Genomic DNA, 22,747 nt, shown 5'->3' on the forward strand with positions numbered 1-22,747 from the left:
AGAGAAGACCTCGGTTGGTTGGTAGGTGTATATCTGAGGGTGGTGGCCTACTGCCCTGCAGGGTGTGAGGCAATACAGTGTTACTGCAGCTTCACATAGCTTTGGCCTCAGCTGCTCTATGTTCCATGCAGTTATGGCATGGAGTAGATCTCGTTGTCCTTATTCAGGGTTGAGAAGGGTGAGCTCTGGTTTTACCTGGGTGGCTACAGAGAGTGCCATTTGAGGGTGTCTGTGCACCTCACTGTGTTCTCCGGACACCCCGAGGACTGCTTTGCTTATGTGATATTTTCTATTTGTCTGCAAATACGATAGCAAAGTAAATTACGAGACATAAAAGAATGCCCTAAAATAGTAGAATCTGTTAATGTGCACTTTCTATTCCATGTGGCTCTTGCATAACTTGGGAAGCAATCTGAATTAATTTTCCCCCAGCATTTGCACAGTTGGAAGGTGCTCTGACTGCAAAGAGAAAATGCACAGAACGTGAATATGTTCCTTCTCACTGTGAGAAAGACACCCTTGTTAGCTCAGCCTGACCTGTGATGTAATGCAGTTTATTTCGGGCCTGATCAGACAAAGCAGCGAGCGGTGTTGCAGCTTAAAGCCAATGATTTTAAATGACAAACCTCATCTCTGCTGTCACTTCCTCGTTTCAGCTACAGGCCAGCAGTGCCATGGTGACACTGCGCTCCAGCATTCCTCTCAGCCTCAGGAGCAATCAGAGCAAGGAAATAAAGATCACTGGAGATACCATGTGTTAAGACACCGATGCACACAGTCCTGAAGGAGAAGGTAGTGCAGGGGCTGAAGTGCTGTGTGAGCCATGCCCAGCCCCTTGGTTTGGCATGCGTGGTGGGACCTGACAGTGCAGGCAGAGGTGGGCTGAGCAGGGCTGCGTCCTCAGAGCTGTGGTTCTTTGTGAGATAAGGAGCAGAGAGAAGGGAGCAGAAGGAAGGCAGCAGGGTTCCAGCTGTTTGTGGCTGCAACTACAAAGGAAAGGTGGTCGGGGGTTTCCTCGTGGAATGCCTTTTGTCTTTGTTTTGTCATCAGTGGTTCTTGCAGGAAATGGCCAAGTTCAGTGAATTCACAACGTCAGAATGCAGTCAGTAAATTAGCGGGCTTCTCGTTTGCCCATTTGTGAGCTGGGTGGAAGATGCCCAAAAGGTCTCAAATCCATGTGGATGATGCAAAGTTATAAGCAGTCTTTAAAGCCAATCCTTACTGCGTGTCTGTGAAGAGAACAGAGCCGTGCAAATTAAGAGCTTTTCTCCTTTCTTCTGTTTTTATGTTGGCACGTTTTCCTTAATGCCAGTGACTTGAGGCTCTTGATTTACATTATATATAGAGAGAAATTTGGGAAAAGCCTGATTATAATGGGCTGTTCTGCCATTTTTTGCAGTTGAATTTCTGAAGATACAACTTAGCTCCATCTGTAATCTCCATCCAAAGACCCGAGTGTGTCAGGAGCTTCTGTGAAGGCAAATCTTTGTTTAACCTCAGTGCATGCAGGACAGATTGGCCAGCAGAGCATCAGAAAGCTTTAGCGAGCCTCGATCTTAGCCCTTGGAGAGGAATTTTCAGTACAAAGAAACCAGTTAATTTATTTCTCCTGACCAGCCTCCAAGTGGAGCCGCTGCTTTGTTCTGGCTGGTTTTTAATGTCACCGTTATCTGATGTTACTCACAAAATGGATAAAACTCTCTTCTCGTGCTCGAAAGGCTTAAGAATTAGAGCCCAGCTTTGAGCTCAGCTCCAGCACGTTCCACTCTTGTCCTTCTTTGATGAATCCTGTGTTCAGGCTGAGGCTTGGCTGCAGTGCAGCAGGAAGGTGAGCTGCGCTCAGTGGTCTGCAGAGCATCCATCCCAGCCCAGTGCTTTTGGTGCTTCTAGCTTTCCTCTGCCATCCCTGTGAGTAAGTCCTTTATGGACGTGGAGACTGAGATACAAAGAGGTCTGCTGCTGAAAAGCAGCACGAGTGAGGGCAGCACGGTGTTTTGTGGAGCCTTATGCAGACTTCTGTGTGATCTGAGATTTGGACAGAGGAGAAGAGATGCTTTGTGATAGGAAGACGTGACGGTGCAGTGTGTGCTGGTGCACACATCATGACTGCACCACTACTGCTTTCTGTTAAATCATGGTTTCCAGTAAATCTCCAGCAGCTGCTTCCACTATTGGGCTCTTACTGGATTTCAGCAAAATCCTATTACAAATCTCTGTTCTGATCCTGCCATTGTCCGTAAGATCTTGGCTGCTCAGTCCTTGACTGATAGAAAAGTAGAAAACGCGCCTGGAGCAGTGGGGAGATGCTGCAGGGAAAGTAGAGTGACAAAGCCCCTGCAAAGGCAGTGCAATTGTTTTGCAGATGATGTCACTGGTTGCATTTCGAGGGCAAGCATTACACGTGGATTTCTACCTGGTGCAGAGGTGTAAAAAGTGCTCTTGCTCAAGCAAGATTATAATCGAAGAATGTTCAGCAGAAAAGGGTATGTGGCTGACTGTACTGGAACTGCAAAACCTGAATGTCTGCCAACACAATGCAGCTACTTCAGAGCTTTACTTCTTTTTTTTTTTCTTTTTTTCTTCAAGTTGAATATCAAGGTTACCAGAGTCTGTTGTGCCCTTGTCAGGAGTGGGTTAAAGCAGAAGCATCCCTCCAGCAAGCAGCCTTGTGAAGCCTCCTCATGCAGCCAGAGGCACAGAGAGCTTCTGTTCTCTGGCATGACATCAGCTGCGGGTGGCTGGAAGGTGACATGCTGGGAGCCAGGCTCCACAGGCACTGGCCTTGGGAGCACTCTCCTGAGCCCTGGAGGTTGCTGCTGGACACGGCACCAAGCACGCAGTGCCTGTTCAGAGCCCATGTGCTCTTCCTTGGCCATGCCTGGACTGCTGGACAGGCTGGTCATGCACAAAAAATGGTGAAGGAAAGAGGAATGCTGGTGAGTGAGCTTGGTCAGTACCTTTCCTGCTGGCCCGGCTGCCACCAGAGCTGGTGGTGGCACTCTGTAATTTCTGTGTTTGGTTCTTTTTTGGAGCCTAGATCTGCTGTTTTGTGATTTGGGAGAAAAGCATGCTATTTTTAAGCATCTTTCCCCAGCAGGACTGAAAGTATTGGCATCTCTGCTGCTTGGTGCTTTGGGGATGGGGAGCACCCAGCGATGGGGATGTTGGGGGGGGAGGCAGAAGACACCGCATCTTGTGCTGTGTCCTGGCCACGACAGCATCTGCATCACCACTGGCCAATGTTCAGTGCCCTTTATATTCCTTCCTGGTTTAATCCTGCATTTAATATTACACAGCATCTGCTCCAGGATTGAGGGGAATGCTCTACTTGGATTGAGGGAAATGCTGTCATTGCCTCCGATCAAATGGTGGCTGCTTCTCCTTCCTCTGCATGCTGTACCACTGCTCTGTTTGGGCAGCAGAACTTGGCAGTGTGGCACAGGGCAGGTCACCTCTCTGCCACCTTCTCTGTGCAGAGCACACACTGCTGGCTGGGCTCACAGGGGAAGCATCCATCAGAAAAACATCCCCAAAACAGCACTGCATATGGTTTCCAGCCAGACATCAGCAGCGGGTCCAGCCGGGGCAGCGTGTGGAGCTGGGGCTGTTGGAGAGCCCTCTGCACAGCCTTGGCTCGGGGAGCAGCTGCTTTGCAATACAAATGGCTTAAACATCAAACACGGACCGTGCTGCAGCGCAGACAAGGCGCATCAAAGAGCTGTTTAGCAAGCCAGACTGAGGAGAAGGATGCGATCACAGCACGGCTGTCGTCTTTTTGTTCCTGGTGACAGGGATGTGCCTGCGCTGCGTGTCCCGGTGCCAGGCAGGCTGTGTTTTGGCAGGGCGGTGCGATGTCATGCGCCCAGAGACTGACTCAGCCTTTTGCTGCTTTCTGTCGGTGCTGCTAAGTGCTGATTCTCACACTGGGCAGCCCCTCTAAAAATGTGATGCCATCTAACGAAGGCTCCATTAAAATCAAAGGAGGGTGCTGTGCCGTGTCTCTGCATTGCTGAAATGAAAGCATGCAGTGCCAACAGCATGCAACAACAGAAAAAGCTGCAAATGCAAAAGCTTTTCTTGCCTTTGGTGCATTTTGCCTTTTTTCTGCTGTTCTTCTGTCTGGGCTGTGGTTAAAGGCTGGGAACTGCTCTGTGCTCTCCAGGAACTCTGAGTGCTGCAGTGACCCAGTGCTGGGGTGGGGGAAATCAGCATTCCTGTTACAGATAGCTGATGTTACAAAAAGAGCAAGGAGTGCAGAGCAACGTGCTGCTGGCTTCAGCTTTCCTGAAAGCACATAGGCAGCCAGAGCAGCAGGTGAGAAGGTGTAGGTCTGAGTGGGAGAGCTGGAGTTGGCCCAGTGGGGCACTGGCACTGCTGGCTGCAGGGCATGCGGCTCTGCCAGCTGAGGCTGCGTGCTCACAGCTACCTGGGGCTCCAGCTGTAGTGTTAACAGCTGGTTCTGTCAGGCTGCCTTCAACACAGCTTCCATCCAAGCTTCTATAATTAGCCCCGCAGCAGCTTTCTTGCAATAGGAGGAACATAGGGAAGCAGAATGGTACAGGTTGCAAACCTTACTCCAAGCGCACAGGGCTGGCTGATAAAATTTTAAATAGTTGTGGTTTGGTCTTTTTTCTCTCTCTTTTTTTTTTTTTTTTCCTCTCTGTGTGCTTTGTACAAATAGCTGGGTTAGGGTTTGTTCTTTTCCCCCTCAAAAAAGAATGAGTAAGAGGTGCTCTTTCATTTTGCATCATCCCCGACAGAAAGATTTACGTCTTCCAATTCAACTCAAAGATGTTTCATTTGTGGTCAGCTTGGCATCAGGTTTATGTGCTGGGTTAGCAGCAGTCATGGGATTGCTGCTTGTTGGGGGCTGAAGACATCGCTGTGTTTTGGGATGGGGAGCTCCATGGGGTTGCTGTGTGCCTCTGGGCTCTCAGGCTGCCTGGTGAGCTGTGGGATCATGGGGTGTATGAAACACCATTATTACTGATGTCAGCCCTCAGTAGCTTTCCCTGTCTGGGATGGTATTGAAATACTGCGTTTTGGTGCTGCTCAGACCGCCTGCTCTTGTGACCTTGGGTTTCTACAGTCAGTAAATTAATCTATTTTAAATGGAGTAGAGCTAAAGAGAAAAATCAGACCGGTTCTTCACACTTTTGACAATAAACTTTCAGAGAAAGAATGGGGGAGGCAGCCCTTTCTGTTTCTGGAGGTTTCTGGAGGCAGTTCTTGGTGTCCTGATCTCTGCAGTGCTTTTGTAGCACAGTGCCCTGAGGCCAGAAGGCTGCTGCAGCATCTTGGGTAATGGAGGGGTGGGGATGGGGAGGAAGTAAGCTATAACTCGGTGCATGGAAAGCACTGGTTTCGTGGCAGCTCATCCGAGCTTAATTGAATTGCTATTAAAGATCCGTTCTGTGTTGGAGACCTGTGCAGGGCCAGGCACTTTTTGTCTCTCACCAGATAAAGAGCGTTTTTCCGGAGTGATGTCATGTCTTTTTCTGGAGTTTGCCTGGGATGTTGTTGCTGAGCCTTAAATCAAACTCAGCTGAGAAGTGTGAGCATTTCTTACTGCCTTTCTGCTCAGCCCGTCTCCATCGTGGGTTTTGTAATTCTGGGCTCCAAAAATAAAATGCTGTGAATTCTGTAATGCTGTGGAAGGATGGGGAAGGTTTGGCATCTGGTGCTGCGTGACGAAGCAGGTCAGCATGCTATGAGTGGGCATGAGCTTATCAGACCTTCAGCAGAGAGCTGCTCAGCAGCTTGCTGTGCTGCAGTAATGGTAATGTAAAGAAGGAGGAGCAGAGAGTTGAGAGGTGTGCGTTGTGTTTTCTCCCTTGTCTGAGTTTTCCCCTTGAAACCTTGGATGCAGCAGAGAATTTTCCACGTTCTGCTCTCTCTTGGATGCAGAATAGGACTGGAAGGTGCCTCCCTGGCTCTCCCAATGGGACTGTTTCTAAAGATGTTGCTGCAGTCAGGGTGGGTGCGTGGATGATCCTGGTTTGTTTCCATCGCCAGCTCTGTGAGAGCAGCGGTGGTGTGGCACAGTGCTAACAGCAGCATATCCCCAAAATGTCTGAAAGGCAAGAGAGGTGCACAGCAGGGTGTGAATTTCAACCTTATGCGCATTGCAGAGACTGGAAGGAGGAATTACAGCATAGTGATGGCAGTAGGAATCTTGATCAATGATTTATTCAGGCCAGGATTGAGCCCAGATTTATGTAATTACAGGAGGTCGTACAGTGGGACCACCCTGCTATGGGGCTGAGGGGCAATAGGTTCAGTAAAGCCAATGTAAAGTAAAGCCAGGCTGTGGCTGTGCTGCTGATGCACCTCCCCCCCGTCCTACAGTGCTGGGAGCATCCAAACCAGGGCTTTCTGGGGCAGCTGGGATTGCAATAAGTCCTAAATTAAAAATTCTCCCTTCCCTGCATAAAGCAATAGCCCTGACTGTAAATGTGTCAAATACTCAATAATAGATGATCAGGAGCCATTAGCACTGCAGCAGATGTGCTCACAGCCATTTGGATTTCTCTTCAAAGCAAACAAAGAGGAACGCTGGGTGTGTGAGAGGATGGGCTTCCCTGATTTATGGTCGTGTGGCAGCACTGCCTATATGGGGGGGAATGCTTCGGAGCAGGATGCCCTGGAGAGAGAATCCTAAACTGCTTTGAAGTCAGTGGTGAAGTTCTCTGCTGGCTTCAGCAAAGCTCTGGTCAGCAGTTAAGTTCCTCTCATCCTTGCTTGGGTTGATCGATGGGAGCTGCCACCCATGCTGAGGTTTTATTTGCTGGTATGGGAAATAGAAAATCCATCCAAAACTGTTCAGGGCTTGGAATGTATTTTGGCTTTTCCCACGGCCTGAGGGAAGCCCAGACCTTCAGGTGCTGCCCGGGGCTCTGCAGTCATTTGGAGCCTCAGCCTCAGCAGTGCGCAGCTCAGCACAGCCCGTCCGTGGTGCAAGCTGAGGGAGGGAATGCTGCCCATCTCCATTGGTCCTGTGTGGGGCTCTGGGCATTTAAAGTTCAGTGCTTTCTGCAGTGTGGTGGGCAGTCCTTGTGCCTCAGCTTCCTTCTTGCTGGTGCATCCTTTTGTGCAGCTTTTGTGCGCTTTGTTGCTCAGTGACTGCAGGGAGGGCTTGCTGGGCTGCTCACGTCCTGCCCTGATCCCTGGTTTGGGATTTTGTGCTAGAACTCCAGCTTGCAGCACAGTAATGCTGCTGTTGTAGGGATGCTGCCATGACTTGGCGCTGCGTGCCTGTCCTTAAATGTCTTCTTTCCCAGCTTCTCTGTAAATCAGACCTCAGATGTATTCAGTGCTGGTAAAAGGGATGAACATCGCACTGCCAACCTCTCAGCTTTCAACTGCCTTTTTGTAATAGCAGACTGGATTCACGAGATGAAAACGTGAAGGTTATTTACCTGTAACTGCTGTTCTCTGAGCAGCCAGCAGCTCCCAGGTGGCCGTGCAGGAATGCCACTCAAGGAGGAAGCATTTGATTTCCAAGTAAAATTAGATTCCACGTCCAATTCTCAGTAACACAAGCACAAGGCTTCCAGTAAAGACTTGCTCTGTAGCAGAGGGTTTTAACCTCTCAATGCAGATACAATCTAATTGCACTGCAGCAGCTAACTATTGCCTTATCTTCAATATGTAAACGCTTGCTCTGTAATTAAGTTACCAGGGAAGCTGTACTGTATCGATGATCAGTTATGAAATAAACTGATAATCTGATAAAAGGGAGGATGTATTCTCTACAGTGCAAACCGAACCTGTTCTGCCTACAGTGGTCAGGTAAAGACTTGAGGATTTTACACCTCATTATATTTCCCCACTGTTCATTCCTCCATAGCATTTTCAGGGAGGGGAGCTCTGGCTGATAGAGCAGCTTTAGCAGGAATTGCTGTATCCAGTGGAAGTTTTTTTCTGGCGAGTATCCTTTGCACCTCCATCCCCACCTGCATTCATCCCAACGGTGGCACCCTGCTGTCCCCACCTGTCTCGGTTTGGTCGCTCTCACCCAGGCAAGGTGTGATGGGATCCCATCCAAGATACCTTCAGGGAGCATTGAAGGCTGTATGAACATCTTTGTCACCTGAGAGCTACTCCGTAGGGAATGATAGCATGTGATTAAAGAAACTGGTTAAAAACAGCTTAGGAAGCTGGATTAGGTTTATAATCTCTTATTATGGTTCCCTTTAGCTGACAGCTTGGTGAAAGAAGGGGGTCTGGATTACACTGGGAAACATCGGAATTGACAGGAGTGTTTTCTGACTGTTAGGCTTAGTGGTGTCATGAATGATTTTAATCAGATTTAAATGGTGGCAAACATCACAAGCTTAATGGATTTCAGCATTATTATTGGGGCTTTGCTTAGAAGCAATTTGAATTTTCAGCTGTGTGCCAGCAATGCAAGTGTGTTCACAGTGACATTAAAAGGGACTGGAAACCCAGGGCTGACCTTGCATGTAAATACAGCACACCCATGGATGGGGACAGACTTTGTCTTTTTTCCATCAATCTCAGGACCAGGATGCACTGTTCAGCTCAGCCCCACGGGTTTTTTCTGCAGAGCCAATGTGTTTGGCTCTGTTTCACACAGTGTATGGGTTGTCCCAGGGATGTTGTACAATGTTCTCTATCCCTTATTTTAGGGGGAGTGGGATTCTCTCCCTGACCATCCCATTGTAAGGCTTTGTGCTGGCTGTGCTGCCCAGAGCGGGGCAGGCTTTGTGAGGTTTGATCAGAGGCAGAGCAGTTGCTGAGGGCTGTGCTACCCTATTTCTGCACTGCTTTGGTAGTGGATCCCCACCTGTTTCTCTGCTCGTCATTTTTACGTTGTGGGAGAAGTCACCTTGCAAGAGCTCAGCATGGAAGAGGGTTTTGTAAGGACGTGTTTGTTGGGAGGATTGGTAATGAGAGACAACCTTGTGTGTTGGGCACTTGTGGTTTGACTCCTGAAGCTGTCAGGGGTGGGAATCATCACTGAGGTCGTCTCAGCTGTTAGGTGCTGCCAGTCCTCAGGAGCACGGAGGGAGACGTTGGCATTTTTGAGGTTCCCCCAAGCAGCAGCACGTGGCATCGCTCCCTTTGTCGCCGTCCTTGCTCACTGTGTGCCACCCAAAACCACCGACCTGTGGTTTCAGGTAGTTGGACGTTAATAGTGATGTGTTCCCCTGGAAGGCCAACCAGAGGTCTGTGTTATCTCAATCATCTCCTAAATCCCGGCTTTGTGTGTGATGTAGCCATTCAAGAGCTAATTGCCTTTGATTAAGTCAATCACTTGCAGAGTGAGTGGGTTAATTGGGTATTGTGGAAGCAATCAATCTAATCAGCTGCTTGCATCCATAGCTGAGGCACTACAATGCAGCAGGGCAGTAATTGTTTTATGAGCTCCTGGATGGCAGCAGAGGCAGACTGGATGGCAACGAGAATCCTTTCTCTGCAAAATGGCCTTTTAGGAAAGGTAATTTGCATGTTAAGTGCTCATTAGGAGAGCGCTGATTGATTAAGAGCTGGGAAACTCTCCCCTCTAAAATGCGTGTGCCGGGTCGGGGTCAGCACGTGGTGGATCCTGGGGTGTGTGATGGGGTGGGGGTGTTTTCTCTCGGGGTGGGTCGAAGAGGTGTCTGGAAGGTGGGATTGCTGCCAGTGCTGCAAAATGGAGAAGTCCCACTTGGCAGGACGTGAGATGTGCCAGGCACCCATCCCAGCATAGGGCACACCAAGAGCTTACCTCCCCAGTGCCCTCCCTGGGGCAGGGAAGCTATCTGCATTCCAGGGTGACTCAACAGGTGCCCATTTGCCCCTTGCTGAGGCTTTTGCTTCCAGAGCAGGAAGAAGTGCTATTGCTTAAAGCAATCAAACCCAACAATTTACGCTGTTGCAGCCAAACAAGAGGTTTACAGTTCTTTCTGTAATGTTATTTGAAATCTGTTCCGCTGGGAAACCATGGGTCCACGTCACCTTCTCTCTGTCCAGCTCTTTGATTATGGACAAAACGGTTTATTTCTGAAGAAATATCCTTCAGACTCATTGTGCTAAAAGGAAACTGTGACATCAGTGTCAGGGATTCTCCACTCAGCTGCTCCAAATAATTACGCTGTTCCTTAACCTCGCAGAACGAGCTGGCACATCATCTCCAGTGAGTTCCTATCTCCTGTTCTGGCTTAATTAACATCTTATGCTGTTAATATAGCAGATGGCTCTGCTTCTGACGTGCAGAAGTGCTGATGTTCACCCTGTAATTTTAGCAGCAAAGCGATGTGATGTAGTTGTGTTTAAATCTTCATCTACAAAGCTCAGAATTGGGGTCAGAGCACTTTGTCTGACTGCTGGGAGGAAAGAACCTATTTTTGGAGATGGAGGTGCCCTGCTTGAGCTCGAGGAAAATGCAGTTGCTCTTGGATTACAAGTATGAGTAAATGTTTTCCTCTCTTTCAGCCTTCTATGCTCTGTCTGGCAGTGAGAGCAGGAGAGAAAGCACAGTAATGCATTTGTTCCTTGCTGAAGTGCTGTCTTACTACTATGTCTGGTTTTGGGTACATGAATGTTTCTCCTCAAAGCCTTGCACCAGGCCTGCTTGTACCACTGTGACAATCATGGAAACCAGCAGTTCTGCTGCCTCCATTCCCAGCTGAAGTAGCAGATTAAGCACCAAAGAAACCAGAGAGCAGATAGGGTTTAATTCCAAGTTCAGAATGCTTGATGTGTGATGAGAGAAAGCAAAGTCCAAGCATGTGTTCTTTTCTCCAGCCGGTGGGTCTGCTCTGCTCGCCCTCTCTGAGTGGTTTCTTGTTCTCTGAGAACAAAGGCTGAAACTGAAAGTAATTTTGGGTACTTCCTATAACCTGTGTGCACAGAGGGACCAAAAACCCCATCAGTAACAACTGGCCATAAGTGACGTGGGGAAGTGGTGATATTCCTCTTCTTAAAAATAGGGAACTTGAACAAATTGCTGGAGGAAGTCGGGTGGGAAGATGCTATCTATGCGAGACTGTCTTGGTAACAAATCCTCTCGCTTGCTTCCTCTGTGGCACTGTGATAAAGCTGGGTTAGGCTGAAGCACCTGAAGGGTCTGGCTGTGTTCAGGGGCTGCAGACGTGCACTCAGCACAGCCGGCACAAGGCCGTCTTGTTTCTGGGCAACCAGCGTGGTAATTCCATTTTCCTTCTCCCAAGGAGCTTAAGCTGTGGTGATGAAAGGAATGTAGAAGTGGTGGTTCCTCTTTTTACCTTGGAAATGGCACAGTGGGTCGAAAATGCCCATTCCAGAGGTGTGAATTCTGGTTATGTGCATGCCATTTGTTGGCCAACTTTGTCACAATTGCTTGGTGGCCTTTTTACAAGCCAGGTTTGTGCCAGAACTGCCCAATGCCAAGCGGCTCAAGCACGGGGATGTTATTCCTAAAGAGTGCTGGTTTTCACCAAGTGTCCCTTTGGCAGTCATGGCTGTGTGCTGGCGGCCGAGCGCAATGGCAGCGGGCGGCTGCAGCCTTTGTTCTGCACCTGCAGGTGATGGAGTGCTGTGTGCCCTGAAGCTGTGCTGCTGGCTGTTTTGCTTCACCATCATGAGTGCAGCCCTGCTGAAGGTCTGGGTTTGGCCCGGTAGCTCTGAACTGGAAGCTGTTGCTAAGGCAGGGCGGCCCATGGAGGCGAGGAGCGGCTCCCATACGTTCAGTAGGAGCTCGGCATCTGCAGCATCCTGCAGTTCTGCTCCTCGACACCTTCTCTAGCTGTTTGCACTGTCTTTTAGATCAGGATGTTGAGGACACGTCTTGCTGACATACTGATAGCCTGGGGAAGCTGGATGAGTTCATGTTCGGTTCACATCCAGTTCGCTGTGTTTTGCATTTATCAGCAGTGACAGGGGAGCAGGCAGCAAGTTTGGGCAGAGCGCAGGAGCGGCTCCCGAGGACACAGCCCTGGAGGAAGGAAGGAAGAAAGAAAAGAAGCAAGCAAAGGATTTAAGGAAATCTGTGCCAAAGTACAGCAAAATTAGCAGCTGGCTTTGTGAGAGTAGCCAGGAGCTCTGTTGCAGAGGCAATGGTTGTGGAAAGTGCCAGCATTCTTATTTTCTTTTTTAATTTCTCCGAAGGAGAACACAGTGAATTCAGATGCTGTGTTTTGGCTCAAAGGGCTGGAAAAAAAAAGGAGATCATAATGATGAAAGTGTCCGTACATAAGATGGTATGGGAGCCTTGGTTTCCAGCCTGGCTTTGATGCTGGCTCACAGTATTGCCCTGGGCAGCTCTCCAACCCCCTCTGTGCTTTCACCTTCTCATATAAAACTACTGGGGTGCCAGTCTGACAGGGGTTTGCTTTCAGTGTACTTCATACATTTGCAGCTCCTTGGGGAAAAGCAATGAGTTTTATTCATTACCCCTTTAGTGCTAAGGGAAAACACAATAAATTTGTTGCAGAGAAGAGAAACAGGGCATCCTTACACCCTGTACCTCTTGGATACTTGTAGCAAAGTGCTCTGGATGAATGAATGAAGGCAACCCGCAGCCATGGCTTGTGCAAGGAGCTGCGGTCAGGCTGTGAAGCTGAGAGCTGAGCTAACTCAGGTGGGTGTATTTCAACTAAGAGCTTCCTACCTTCAGGGCCCCGGCAGCATTTCTCCCTCATATTAAGCAAATCTTGCATTTTATGACCATATCAGCTGGGCAGGACCTGCAGCCTGTCTGCCTGCTGTCAGCCCCACGTTGTGCAGCCCTTATCCCTGTTCAGCTCTGTTGTCTTCAGCCACTATTGAGCACGCAGTGGTTCTGCTGATACAACCTGTCAGATGCTGTTGTTCCCCACACTGGGGGAATTAATTTGTGCCACAGTAGTGATAAGAGGGGGCCAGCCAGCGCTGCTGCCCTGGACTGGTTTTGCTGCTTCCCCTTGTCAGACTGAGGATGATTCTGCTCACTCTGTGTTTCTTTCTCTCACGCTATGAGTGCCTTCCCAGAGGTTGGTTGTATTTTGATATTGGGAAATGTCCGCAGTTGGGGTAGGGTGGAATGGATTGGCTGAGCTCACCAGTGCTACTTGTGTCTTTGGGGGGGGGTCTCTCCCAAGCCTGGAGAATGGTTGAGTGGGCAGGGTAAGGGCTCTGCCCATGTAATGCCTCAGACATCTCTGGTTTTGGTGCTCGGGTTGCTGGTCTGGTGTCTGTGCAGTGCTGCCAGTGGGTGTCAATGCCCCAAGCACCCAGAGTGTGTTCTGCACTGCAGGGCTCTGAGAGGAAGGGCTGGGCAGGCAGCGGTGTGGCTTCGTGCTTTAAAAGAAAGCCCTGCTGCAACGCGTGACCCATATTAAATAAAGAACCAAGGGAAGGACTGCTGACAGCTTTAAATATTTCCACTGCTTACATCTGCACCAAGCAATGAGCCCCTTGGCTGCGCTGCGTGCCAGCAGCCTGCGGTGCAGCCCGTGGTGGTGAGGCCCTGCAGTTGGCATCCAGCATTCGCAGCAGCGCGGGGTTTGCATGGCGCTTATTGCTGCCAGATGTTGACAGCTTTCCCTCACGTTCAGCTTTCTCTGAGGATCTGGAGAAAGCATTTGGCGTAGGATTTCATACGTCCAGGCAAAAGAAAGTGGCATTTTGACTGTCAGCAGAGGCACGATAGCCAGACAGGTGCTTAGTCTTCAGTTAGCATCGTTAGCTGTTTGTGCCACTCTTACCTTGGTCTGCCCTGGTTGCTGAATGCACTTGTGTGTGTGGTTTATGTGTGTTTGTGCGTTTCTTATGGCATGGAAACATATGGTTTGTACTGTAGAGTGAGCACTGAGGGCTGGCTGGGGGATTTCTGTGCATCTTTTAATCTGTTTTTAAAAATGAAGCCTGCATTCCTGTCATATGCACCACTATCTGAAGATCTGGTTGGATGAGGGCTTTCTGCACATCCTCACATCCACTGGTAAGTCATTATAAAGGTACAGCTTGAAAATCCTACCTCCTGAGAGCCTGAGCCAAAAATCCGAAACGGTTGAAACTACAGGAAGGAGAGCACCTTTTCCATGGGACCTGTGTGTAATTCTGCCTCAGACAAACAGAAGGTGGCTCTCCTTCTCCTCACCCTGCCCCTTTGCTCAATGTGCGCAGGGTACCGAGAAGGGTTTCTGTGGAAGAGAGGACGGGACAACGGGCAGTTCCTGAGCCGAAAGTTTGTGCTGTCAGAGAGGGAAGGAGCACTGAAATACTTCAACAAGAACGACGTGAGTTCCTGGGGCTGCTGTGGGGGTGGGAAGTCGTGCTATGAGAGCGTTGGTGCACAAGGAGTTTCCGCAGGCGTTGTGTCCTTGATGTCCCAGCTGGCCGCCGTGCTGTGCAGGACCTGCTCTCAGTCCCCAGTCACTGCAGTGGGGAGATGCTGACCAGCCGTCCCCACTGCCTGCTGTGTTGCTCTTGGCTCTCCTTTCTCCACCATGAATTTTTCTCCGCTCTGGCCCTGTGTGATCCAACTGATGTGGGTCTTGTACCCATGGTTCCCTTCTGGGGGAGGGAGCGCTGCCTGTGACAGCACCTCACAGCCCTCAGGATTTCCTCTTTCAGTGCCACGCAGTGAAGCATTCATCCTTTTCCCCAGAATGGATTTCATGTACTGGAAGGGAAATACAGAGCTGTTACCATGAACGTTGCCCTTGTGATTAATGGATAGACATTCTGCTTTTCTGCACACACAATGGGGGAGCTGAGGTGTTTTCTATGACCTTTTGCTCTTCCCTGGTACCTCCAATGATCACCTTCAGAGAGGAGGATGCCTCCATCACAGCCTCAGGAGCTTTCAGCTCCAGTAGAACACTGAGAGCAGTTCAGGCCTCTGCCACAGCTGCAGCAGTGCCTGTGCTGGATTCAGTTGCTATGAGCTCCGGTAGCTTGAGGCTACCTGCTCTGCTGCCACATTACCTGTGAGTCATGAAGTTGCTCATAGCACAGCATCCTTGCTGTCTTCGAGACCTGACCTGCCTATCTTGCTTCTGGGCTGAAATCTGAAATCTCCTTGAACTTTGCTGAGTTTTGCAGAGCAGCAGAACGTTTTGCCGTGTTGGCAGAAAGCATTCATTTGTGCCCAAGCAAAGCCCCAGCTGTGTTATCACCAGGCAGGTCTGTGGGCTGAGCATCATGTTTCAGGTAATGCCCTCCATCGTGAGGAATTTTTTTCTGACACAGTAAACTGCATTCTGGTTTAAAAGCCAATTCTCAGGTGTTTGCTCACTCAGCTGTGTTTTCCAGGCAAAAGAACCCAAAGCAATTATGAAGATTGAACACTTAAATGCAACTTTCCAGCCTGCAAAAATCGGGAACCCACACGGACTGCAGATCACGTACTTGAAGGACAATAGCACAAGGAACATCTTTGTCTATCACGAAGATGGCAAGGTGAGAGCAGGGGGGTGGCAGGGCCTTGCGTGTGCTCCTGGAGGATGGTGCTGCATGCAGCCAGACTGGGGCACACCTGTCAGTAACCCAGCTGTGACTTGGGGGGGGGGGGGGTGTGGGACTTTGCAGTGTGGAAATCAGTGGGATGCTCGGCAGTGTGGGGCAGTTGTTTGCACAGGGAGGATGTGGCACACGATGGCCTTTGCAGTGAGAGGAGAGTCCCAGTGCTCACAGAGTGTGTTCAAGGGGTCAGCCCAAGTGGAACCACTGTGCTTGCAGGGCTGTGCTGCAGAATGTGTCGTGGTTCCATGGCCACGAGTTAATCAGACGCCAAAGGAAGGAGTTCTTTCCTGTAGAAGCTGCATCTCACCAGCTTCTGTCTGGTGAGGAGGTGCCTCTGTCTGTGGTTTGTGACAGTCTGCTCGGCAAAGGCAGAATTTTGCTGTGTTAAAGAAGCTGATTTTTCTACCAGATGCCCACTTGAATGGAGTGGTTTGTGACATGCAGGCAGGCAGTTGCTGTGAGCAGGGCTGATCTCACGGGTTGAGCCTGGTGGCTGCTGCTGCCTGCTCAGTGCTTGGGCAGGCGGCTCTGATGCTGTCTGATAACACCTCAGCTGAATTTCTCTCAAATTCCTTGAAATTGCTCTGCTCCTTTGGCTGAACGAGGATGTAAGCTCATCACAGGCGATAACCTTCACTGCAGTAAGGCAGCTAAGGAAATTAAAGCCAAAGGAACAACCTGGATCACTGCTGCTCCGCAGAGCATTGCAGGATGGGGCAGCTGTGTGCAGCTGAAGGCTTCTTAGCACGTGCTCATCACCAGATGGACCGAGGCCATTGGGGTGAGCTGGGGCTGAAGATGCACCCCATCCCTGATTCTCTGTGCATTGAAGTGCCAGTCTCCATCACAGCTGTGGGAGGCAGCAATGCGTAATGAGGGTTGTAGTTTGAAAATACGTATGGAAGGAACCCAAGATGCAGATCTCAAGTAACCAGATCATACTACCTGAAGCATTCCTCTGTGCTTCCCTTTGCGTGGTGGGCACAAATGCTCTCAGGCATTACTTCATTGTGACCTAAGGGGCTTCTGGATCATCAGCTGTGCTGAGCTCCTTTGAAATGAAGAGCAACATGCTTGATGTGAGCGGGAGGAGCTGAGGAGCTTTCTCTTTCACTATGGGAGTCTGAGCACTCACACAGCTGGTTGGAGCAATGCAGCTGCATGCATCTCATTCTGCGTCCACTTAACAAAAAAAAACTGTCCCAGGTTTCTACCTGGCATCGTGCTCCAGTGCCAACAAGGGCTGGTCAAACTCTGCCTGTTTTGCTGGGAGCAAAGTTAGTTTGTTAAAGGGCACCCAGCCTTTGGATGGCCTTAGGTGGGGAGCAGAGGAGAGTGATGTTGGAGTCCCATTTCTCAGGCACGGTGCAGTGGGACCTGCTCTGCTGGCTGAAGGCAGCAATGGTGGCAGGGCTCCAGGCACACATGGGGTGCTGAAGCCGATTTCTCACCGCACTGATCTCCTGCCAAGGACTGAAGCTCCCTCTGCAGGACTTCTCCTGTAGCCATCACAACAGCAGCTGCTGCTGCCATCCCCAAGCTTACCATCATCCTTAGCATCCTCGGAGGCGGGCTGCATCTCCAGGAAAGGCCTCTACACAGTGCAAACCAATATCTTTGAATCTTTTCTGGATAAATGAGCTGAGGACTCTTCTTTGACATTCCTGAGCTACAGCAGAGCTTTCAGAACAGGCAAGGAGGGCCATTGTCAGCAGCAGGAGGAGCTGACTTCAGGACTGCTGAGCTGGAAGAGCAGTGAGAAGATGCAGTTTCATGCAGGGTTGTTTGCCTGGTGCTGCCATGGCTGTGCAAGTGGCTCAGGTCTGGAGCAGAGGCTGTGCATCTTGGCTTTGCAGACACAGATGTGTGCTTATGTAAAGAGCTGTGATGTGGCAGTGGATCATTCTGGCTCTGGGAAAAAAACTGATAGTCTGAAGTCGATGAGAGATTCGTCCTCTGCTTTCTGCATGGCAGGACCTACTGGTCGGGGAGGTGACCCCCATCATGACGTCAGGGTTGCCTTCCAGTTGGTGATTCTGTGAATCATCACCACTTCAATGTTACAGCTTCTTTTTCATTGCCTCTAGTCTGTAATGTTCATCATTAACTTCAGGAGCCAGTTCCTCTTGCAGATCCTCTTTGTGCTGCTATCCGGGGTCTGCTTAGCTGCTTAGGATGGAAAAGCAAGTGATAAGTAAAAGCTCAGACAAGTAGGTCAGAGTTTTCCAGAGCACTGTCTGTGTGTCCTGGTACGTTTTCTCCCCTCTCAGCATGAAGTAGGTTCACCAAGCAGCCAGAATACCAGAGCTGTTAAGGATGGCTGTTGATACCATAGACCATTTTTGAGCGCCTCAAGTTGGACTTCTTATAACTGAGATCTCCAAAGTAACATGTAAAGTAACCTGATTTTTGTGTGGTTTTTCTGTTCAGCTCAGTTTGCTTTTGAAAATGTGTATGTAAATGTTAGTGAGGGCTGAGGTTGCTCTCACAGTGCTTCCTGCGCTGCAGCAGCTTCACCTCAGAGGGTTGAAGTGGGATGGGCTCTGTGCTGAGCTCCAGTCTGGCTCAGTAACACCTCACACGCACCCATAACAGCCCTCTCTCTCCTGCAGCTCAGTGTGCATGTGTGCAGCTGTTACACCTCTTGCAAATGCATCTCATTTTCCAGTGAGACCTCCAGAAAGGTGCCAGTGCAGCACAGGCTCTGTGATCTCACCAGAAGCGAATCAGCAGATGAGTTCAAAACTGACCAAGTTAACCAAACTGTTTTGGAGAGGAAAATAAAAGGGAAGAGATGTATTCCAAGGAAGGAAAGAAGAGCCACAGCATCTGGGCATTGAGCTGGGACTTGGGTATGGGACTCATGGGTGGGCTGCAGTGCAGGGATGAAGAGATGCCCGGCCACTCTTGCAGCAGAATCTGGAAGGAAGTCATGTGGCCTCAGAATGAGGCAGATGTCCTTTGTGTTCCCTGCATTCAAAGGGGTGAGGCTGGAAATGGGGAGCAGGCGGCGGAGCTGTTAGCCTGGATTTGCATCTGTGTGCAGGCGGGGTGCAGTGAGGGGGAAATAAATCCATGTTTGCAGGACTGGGCTCACCTCTGGTCTTGCCAGCTCCACGCTGGGTCTCACCAGCTCTTTGCCAAGCACCCTGCCCATGGTGCTGTGCATCCTGCTGCTCCCCAGCACTTCAGGCTCTGCTAATCCTGAGCGATGGCTCCTGGATCACCTGAAGTCTCTTTTCAAAGCCACCAGCTGGATTTCCCTCTGCTGACCTTCCTCCTCCCACACCTGACTTAAACACGAGCAGATGGGGAGCGGGGATGAGAAGTGCTGCTACCAGATCTTCTTCATGTTAAAGGGCTGAGTGCCCTTTACCAAACTAACTTTGATTTTGTTTTCTTGTTTTTTGAGGGATAGCACTAAACTGCACTCATGTCACTGGGACAAAGGGATGGGAGAGCTGCAGAGCAGCAGGATGGTGTTGCTTTGTTACGTGCAGGCTGTGGTGCTCACTGTTTTTTGTTCCTCTTATTAGGAAATAGTGGATTGGTTCAATGCCATTCGTGCTGCACGTTTTCACTACTTACAAGTGGCATTTCCTGGAGCCAGCGATGCTGATGTAAGTTTTCCAGATTGTTTTTTTCCTTCTTTTTAGGGTTATCAAGCAGGAAAGCTCTGGGGAGTGCTCAGTCCTTCAGTGTGTGCTGTGTGATAACTGCCAAAATTATTGCGATGGGAGGGCCTTCAGACCACTTTCAGCTTAAGAGATACATGGGCCAAATGTTAAAAAATCAAAGGGAGCATCTCATCAGCCCGCTGTGGGACGTGTGGTTGGCTCACCTGCATGGAATTGCCAACCACGTGGTTGGGATCTGGTGGCAAAGGGGTCAGTGGGGCTCGGGCAGGTTCTCCCCAGCCACCTCCAGCTGATGCTGTGCTCTCATTTCTCTCCTGTTTGGTTTCTCCAGCTGGTGCCAAAGCTCTCTAGAAACTACCTGAAGGAGGGGTACATGGAGAAAACAGGGCCCAAGGTAGGCTATAACTGTTTCTGCAACACCCCCAAAACCGGGGCTTGCTCTGTATGGGATGGTGAAGGGTCTGCTGGTGGGACAATCTTGTCCTCTCTGCAGAGGTGAAGCCTTAACACTGTAAGCACATTAATACATGTTTTCCACCTGAAGTTTGGGTTTGGAACCAAAAGATAAAAAAAATAATCCAGAAACATCTCACAGATGAACCCAGCCCATTTCCATGCTCTCTGGCCATTGCTACTGGCCCACCTGCCCCCAGCTGCCTTTCCCAGCCACCCAGCAGGGTCCTCCAAGCCACCCGAAACTGCCTCTGTGCCCTGATGCTGCCAGGTTGCATTTGATGAGCAAAGCACTTCATACTTTGGGGTGTAATTCAGCACTTTCTGACTCTGCAGCAAACAGAAGGATTCAAGAAGCGATGGTTCACCATGGATGACCGAAGGCTCATGTATTTCAAGGATCCCCTGGTAAGAGAAAGGGGCCTAAGCTGAGTACTGAGTCTGCAGTAAAACCCAGGCTGATGCTCAGCAGGGCACATTGGAATTCTGTGCTGCTGGGTCTGGGCTGCTGCTGGTGGAGGGCTTTGCGGGGCTGTGGTGCTTTTGGTCTCAGCTTCTGCACTCTGTGCTCCTGGCTACTGTTTTCTAGGATGCCTTTGCAAGAGGGGAAGTGTTCATTGGGAGCAAGGAAAACAGCTACAAAGTCCTGGAAGGGCTCCCGCCATCCACACAAGGAAATCACTGGCAGCACGGCATCACCATCGTCACCCCGGACAGGAAATTCCTCTTTGCCTGCGAGACGGAGGACGACCAGCTGGAGTGGATTACCACCTTCCAGAAAGTTATCAGCAGGCCAATGCTGCCTCAGGAATACGCAGGTGTGTGCTCACGAGGTCTGGAGAACAGCCTTGGACAGTTGATTTCCCATTGGTTGGAGTAGGGGATGGATGCCTGTCCTTGAAGGTGTTCAAGGCCAGGTTGGATGGGGCCCTGGGCAGCCTGGTCTGGTATTAAATGTGGAGGTTGGTGGCCCTGCCTGTGGCAGAGCGTTGGAGATTCATGATGCTTGAGGTCCCTTCCAACCTGGGCCATTCTGTGATTCTGTGGGTGATGATGGGGTGACTGCAGCTCCTCTGTTGTGCCTGGTGTGAGTGGGGCAGCCCTCCTGTGCAAGGCTTGTGCTTGGTGGAGGGGCAGCGGTGCTGTAGGAACATAGAATGGTTGGGTTGGAAGGGACCTCAGAGCCTGCTCAGTCACCCAGCACTGAGGACAATCACACCTGTGGGGCCGGGCTGTCCTAGCTGGGGTTGTGCCCATGACTTTAACTTCTATTTTCTTTTCTTTTGTTTCAGTGGAAGCCCATTTCAAGCATAAACCTTAGATGGGACTGGCTGGGCAGACCTGAGGAATGAGCTTCTGTTTACAACACAACATGGTTTTATTTGAAATGTTAAAAAAGTAATTATTAATAATAATAACAGTAATAATAATAATAATACTTCCCTTTCCCCTCATCATTCACTTGATCATGTTGGAGGCCAAGAAGGGCAGCAGCAAAACATGGGAGAAGGCACTGATCCAACCCAGAACTCATTTCTGCTCCTCCTGCACCTCGTGTCCACGTGTCTCCTGCAGGTAGGGCGCTGTGCTGCTGGAAGGGTCCCCTGCCCTGTGGTGAAGAGTCTCGGGGACGAATCTCTTGGGGACGGGACACTTTTTGGACAATGTGGTCTGTGGTGCAAAACCCACACGGGTTCCTTGTGGAAAGCGATGGCTGTTCTGGAGGACGTGAGGCTGCGGCCCATCCCAGCGCCCTGCCCATGATGCTGCAGCAGCTGGCTGCTGGGGCTGGTGCTTTTCCTCCTCCGTGGCTCATTGCTGCCTCAGCTCACAGGGGATACGGATTGGGCCTGAAGCCTCCTGTGCTCTGGTGACAGAGATTCCCCCCACCTCATCCCACCGGGCTCAGCCCACGGCCCTGCTGCTCTGGGGGTGCTGCCTGCTGCCCCTGCTGCCTACCAGCTGTTTCCAGGGGAGAGCGAGCCCCTGAGATGCCGACACCTAAAAACAAGAGGAGAGAAACCACTGTCTTTAACTGTAGGAATGTGCAGCTGAACCGGGGGGGGGGGAGTTTGGAGATGACCAAAATGTGTCCTTGCCTCTGTCCTCTGCACTCCCTAAAACGTAAGGGAGAAGTGCTGAGAGCAGCTGAAAACAGCTCCTGGTAGGAAGCCCATCACTGTGTTTCTACCCCCGGACAGTGGTTCCTGTGCAGGACCATTACCAGCCCTCCATCCCACGGGTGCCCACACCGTGCTGCTTCTGCCTTCCCCAAGGGGAGCAGGAGGTGACACTCATCCTGGCTGAGGCTTCTGTCCTCGGGAGCACTGCTCTCATGGTGTCATGCGGGTGGATGGAGCTGGCTGTGAGGGCTGTGCTGGTGCCTGCAGGGCAGCGTGAGCAGGATGCAGCTGTTGGGCACTGCAGTCTCCTGCTGTGTTGGTGTTGCTGAATGAGCGATCCTCCGTGTCACAGAGGTAATTTATAAATAGGTGACATCAGTGTGGGTGAGCATCACAGCTCCCAGGTGGTGGCAGTGCTGTCTCTAGGCTGATTCCGAGCAGGGTGTAGAAATGCAGGTATCTGTGTCGTTGGCCTCGTTAGCTGCTTACCAAAGTGCACAGCCTGGCAGTGCCTGCTGCTGGGTACCACGGGTGGCTGTGGGGCTGGGGCTGAGCAGCAGGCTGGGCCGTGCCCACCTGTGTCCCTGCTGCCCTTGGCACAGTCCTCTGTGGTCCGGTTGGTGCACTTTGTTTTCCAATAATTCTCTTAATTATTATTTTTTTTGGATGTTTTCATTTATTATTTTTTTTTCCTGCAATGAATACAAAAGCTGCTTGAAGTGACATTTCAGCGCTGTGTTGAGCACTGTAACTGCTGGGGCCGGGGCTCAGGCCCTGCTGTCAGTGTTTGTAACCGAACCCCTCGTGGGCTGTGTCTGTCTGTAATGTCACTGGTAAGAACTGTGGTACTACATGTCATTCGCACCAATAAACGCTGATGTCGGACAGGTGCTGGTGTTGTCTGGGTCTGGGGGTGCAGGGAAGCAGAAAGGAGGGGGGTGGGAATACCTTCCTTCATGTACTGTATGTGTGTGTGTGGATGTGTGCACATTCACAAGAGGTATTTCACTGCACTCACCCCACTGTCGTGTTACAGGATCACAGACACAGAGGTGAGTGCAGAGAGGCATTTATAGGAATAACTGACAAACATAGAAGGTA

At 50.4% G+C, this 22,747-nt stretch overlaps 1 protein-coding gene across 1 annotated transcript in view; it reads left to right on the forward strand.

Annotated features, from left to right (window-relative positions):
* ADAP1 (ArfGAP with dual PH domains 1) overlaps positions 1 to 22,533 on the forward strand; it is a 39,781-nt gene extending 17,248 nt beyond the window's left edge. Inside the window, exons 5-11 of the mRNA XM_048961488.1 lie at positions 14,092 to 14,204; positions 15,223 to 15,369; positions 18,969 to 19,052; positions 19,402 to 19,464; positions 19,860 to 19,931; positions 20,113 to 20,341; positions 20,816 to 22,533. Of these exons, the coding sequence (XP_048817445.1) occupies positions 14,092 to 14,204; positions 15,223 to 15,369; positions 18,969 to 19,052; positions 19,402 to 19,464; positions 19,860 to 19,931; positions 20,113 to 20,341; positions 20,816 to 20,844 (737 nt within the window). The 3' untranslated portion in view covers positions 20,845 to 22,533. The remainder of the gene's footprint in view (positions 1 to 14,091; positions 14,205 to 15,222; positions 15,370 to 18,968; positions 19,053 to 19,401; positions 19,465 to 19,859; positions 19,932 to 20,112; positions 20,342 to 20,815) is intronic.
* Positions 22,534 to 22,747: the final 214 nt, after the last annotated feature.

This window comes from Lagopus muta, chromosome 15 (genome assembly GCF_023343835.1).
Source record: "Lagopus muta isolate bLagMut1 chromosome 15, bLagMut1 primary, whole genome shotgun sequence".
Taxonomy (NCBI): Eukaryota; Metazoa; Chordata; class Aves; order Galliformes; family Phasianidae; genus Lagopus; species Lagopus muta.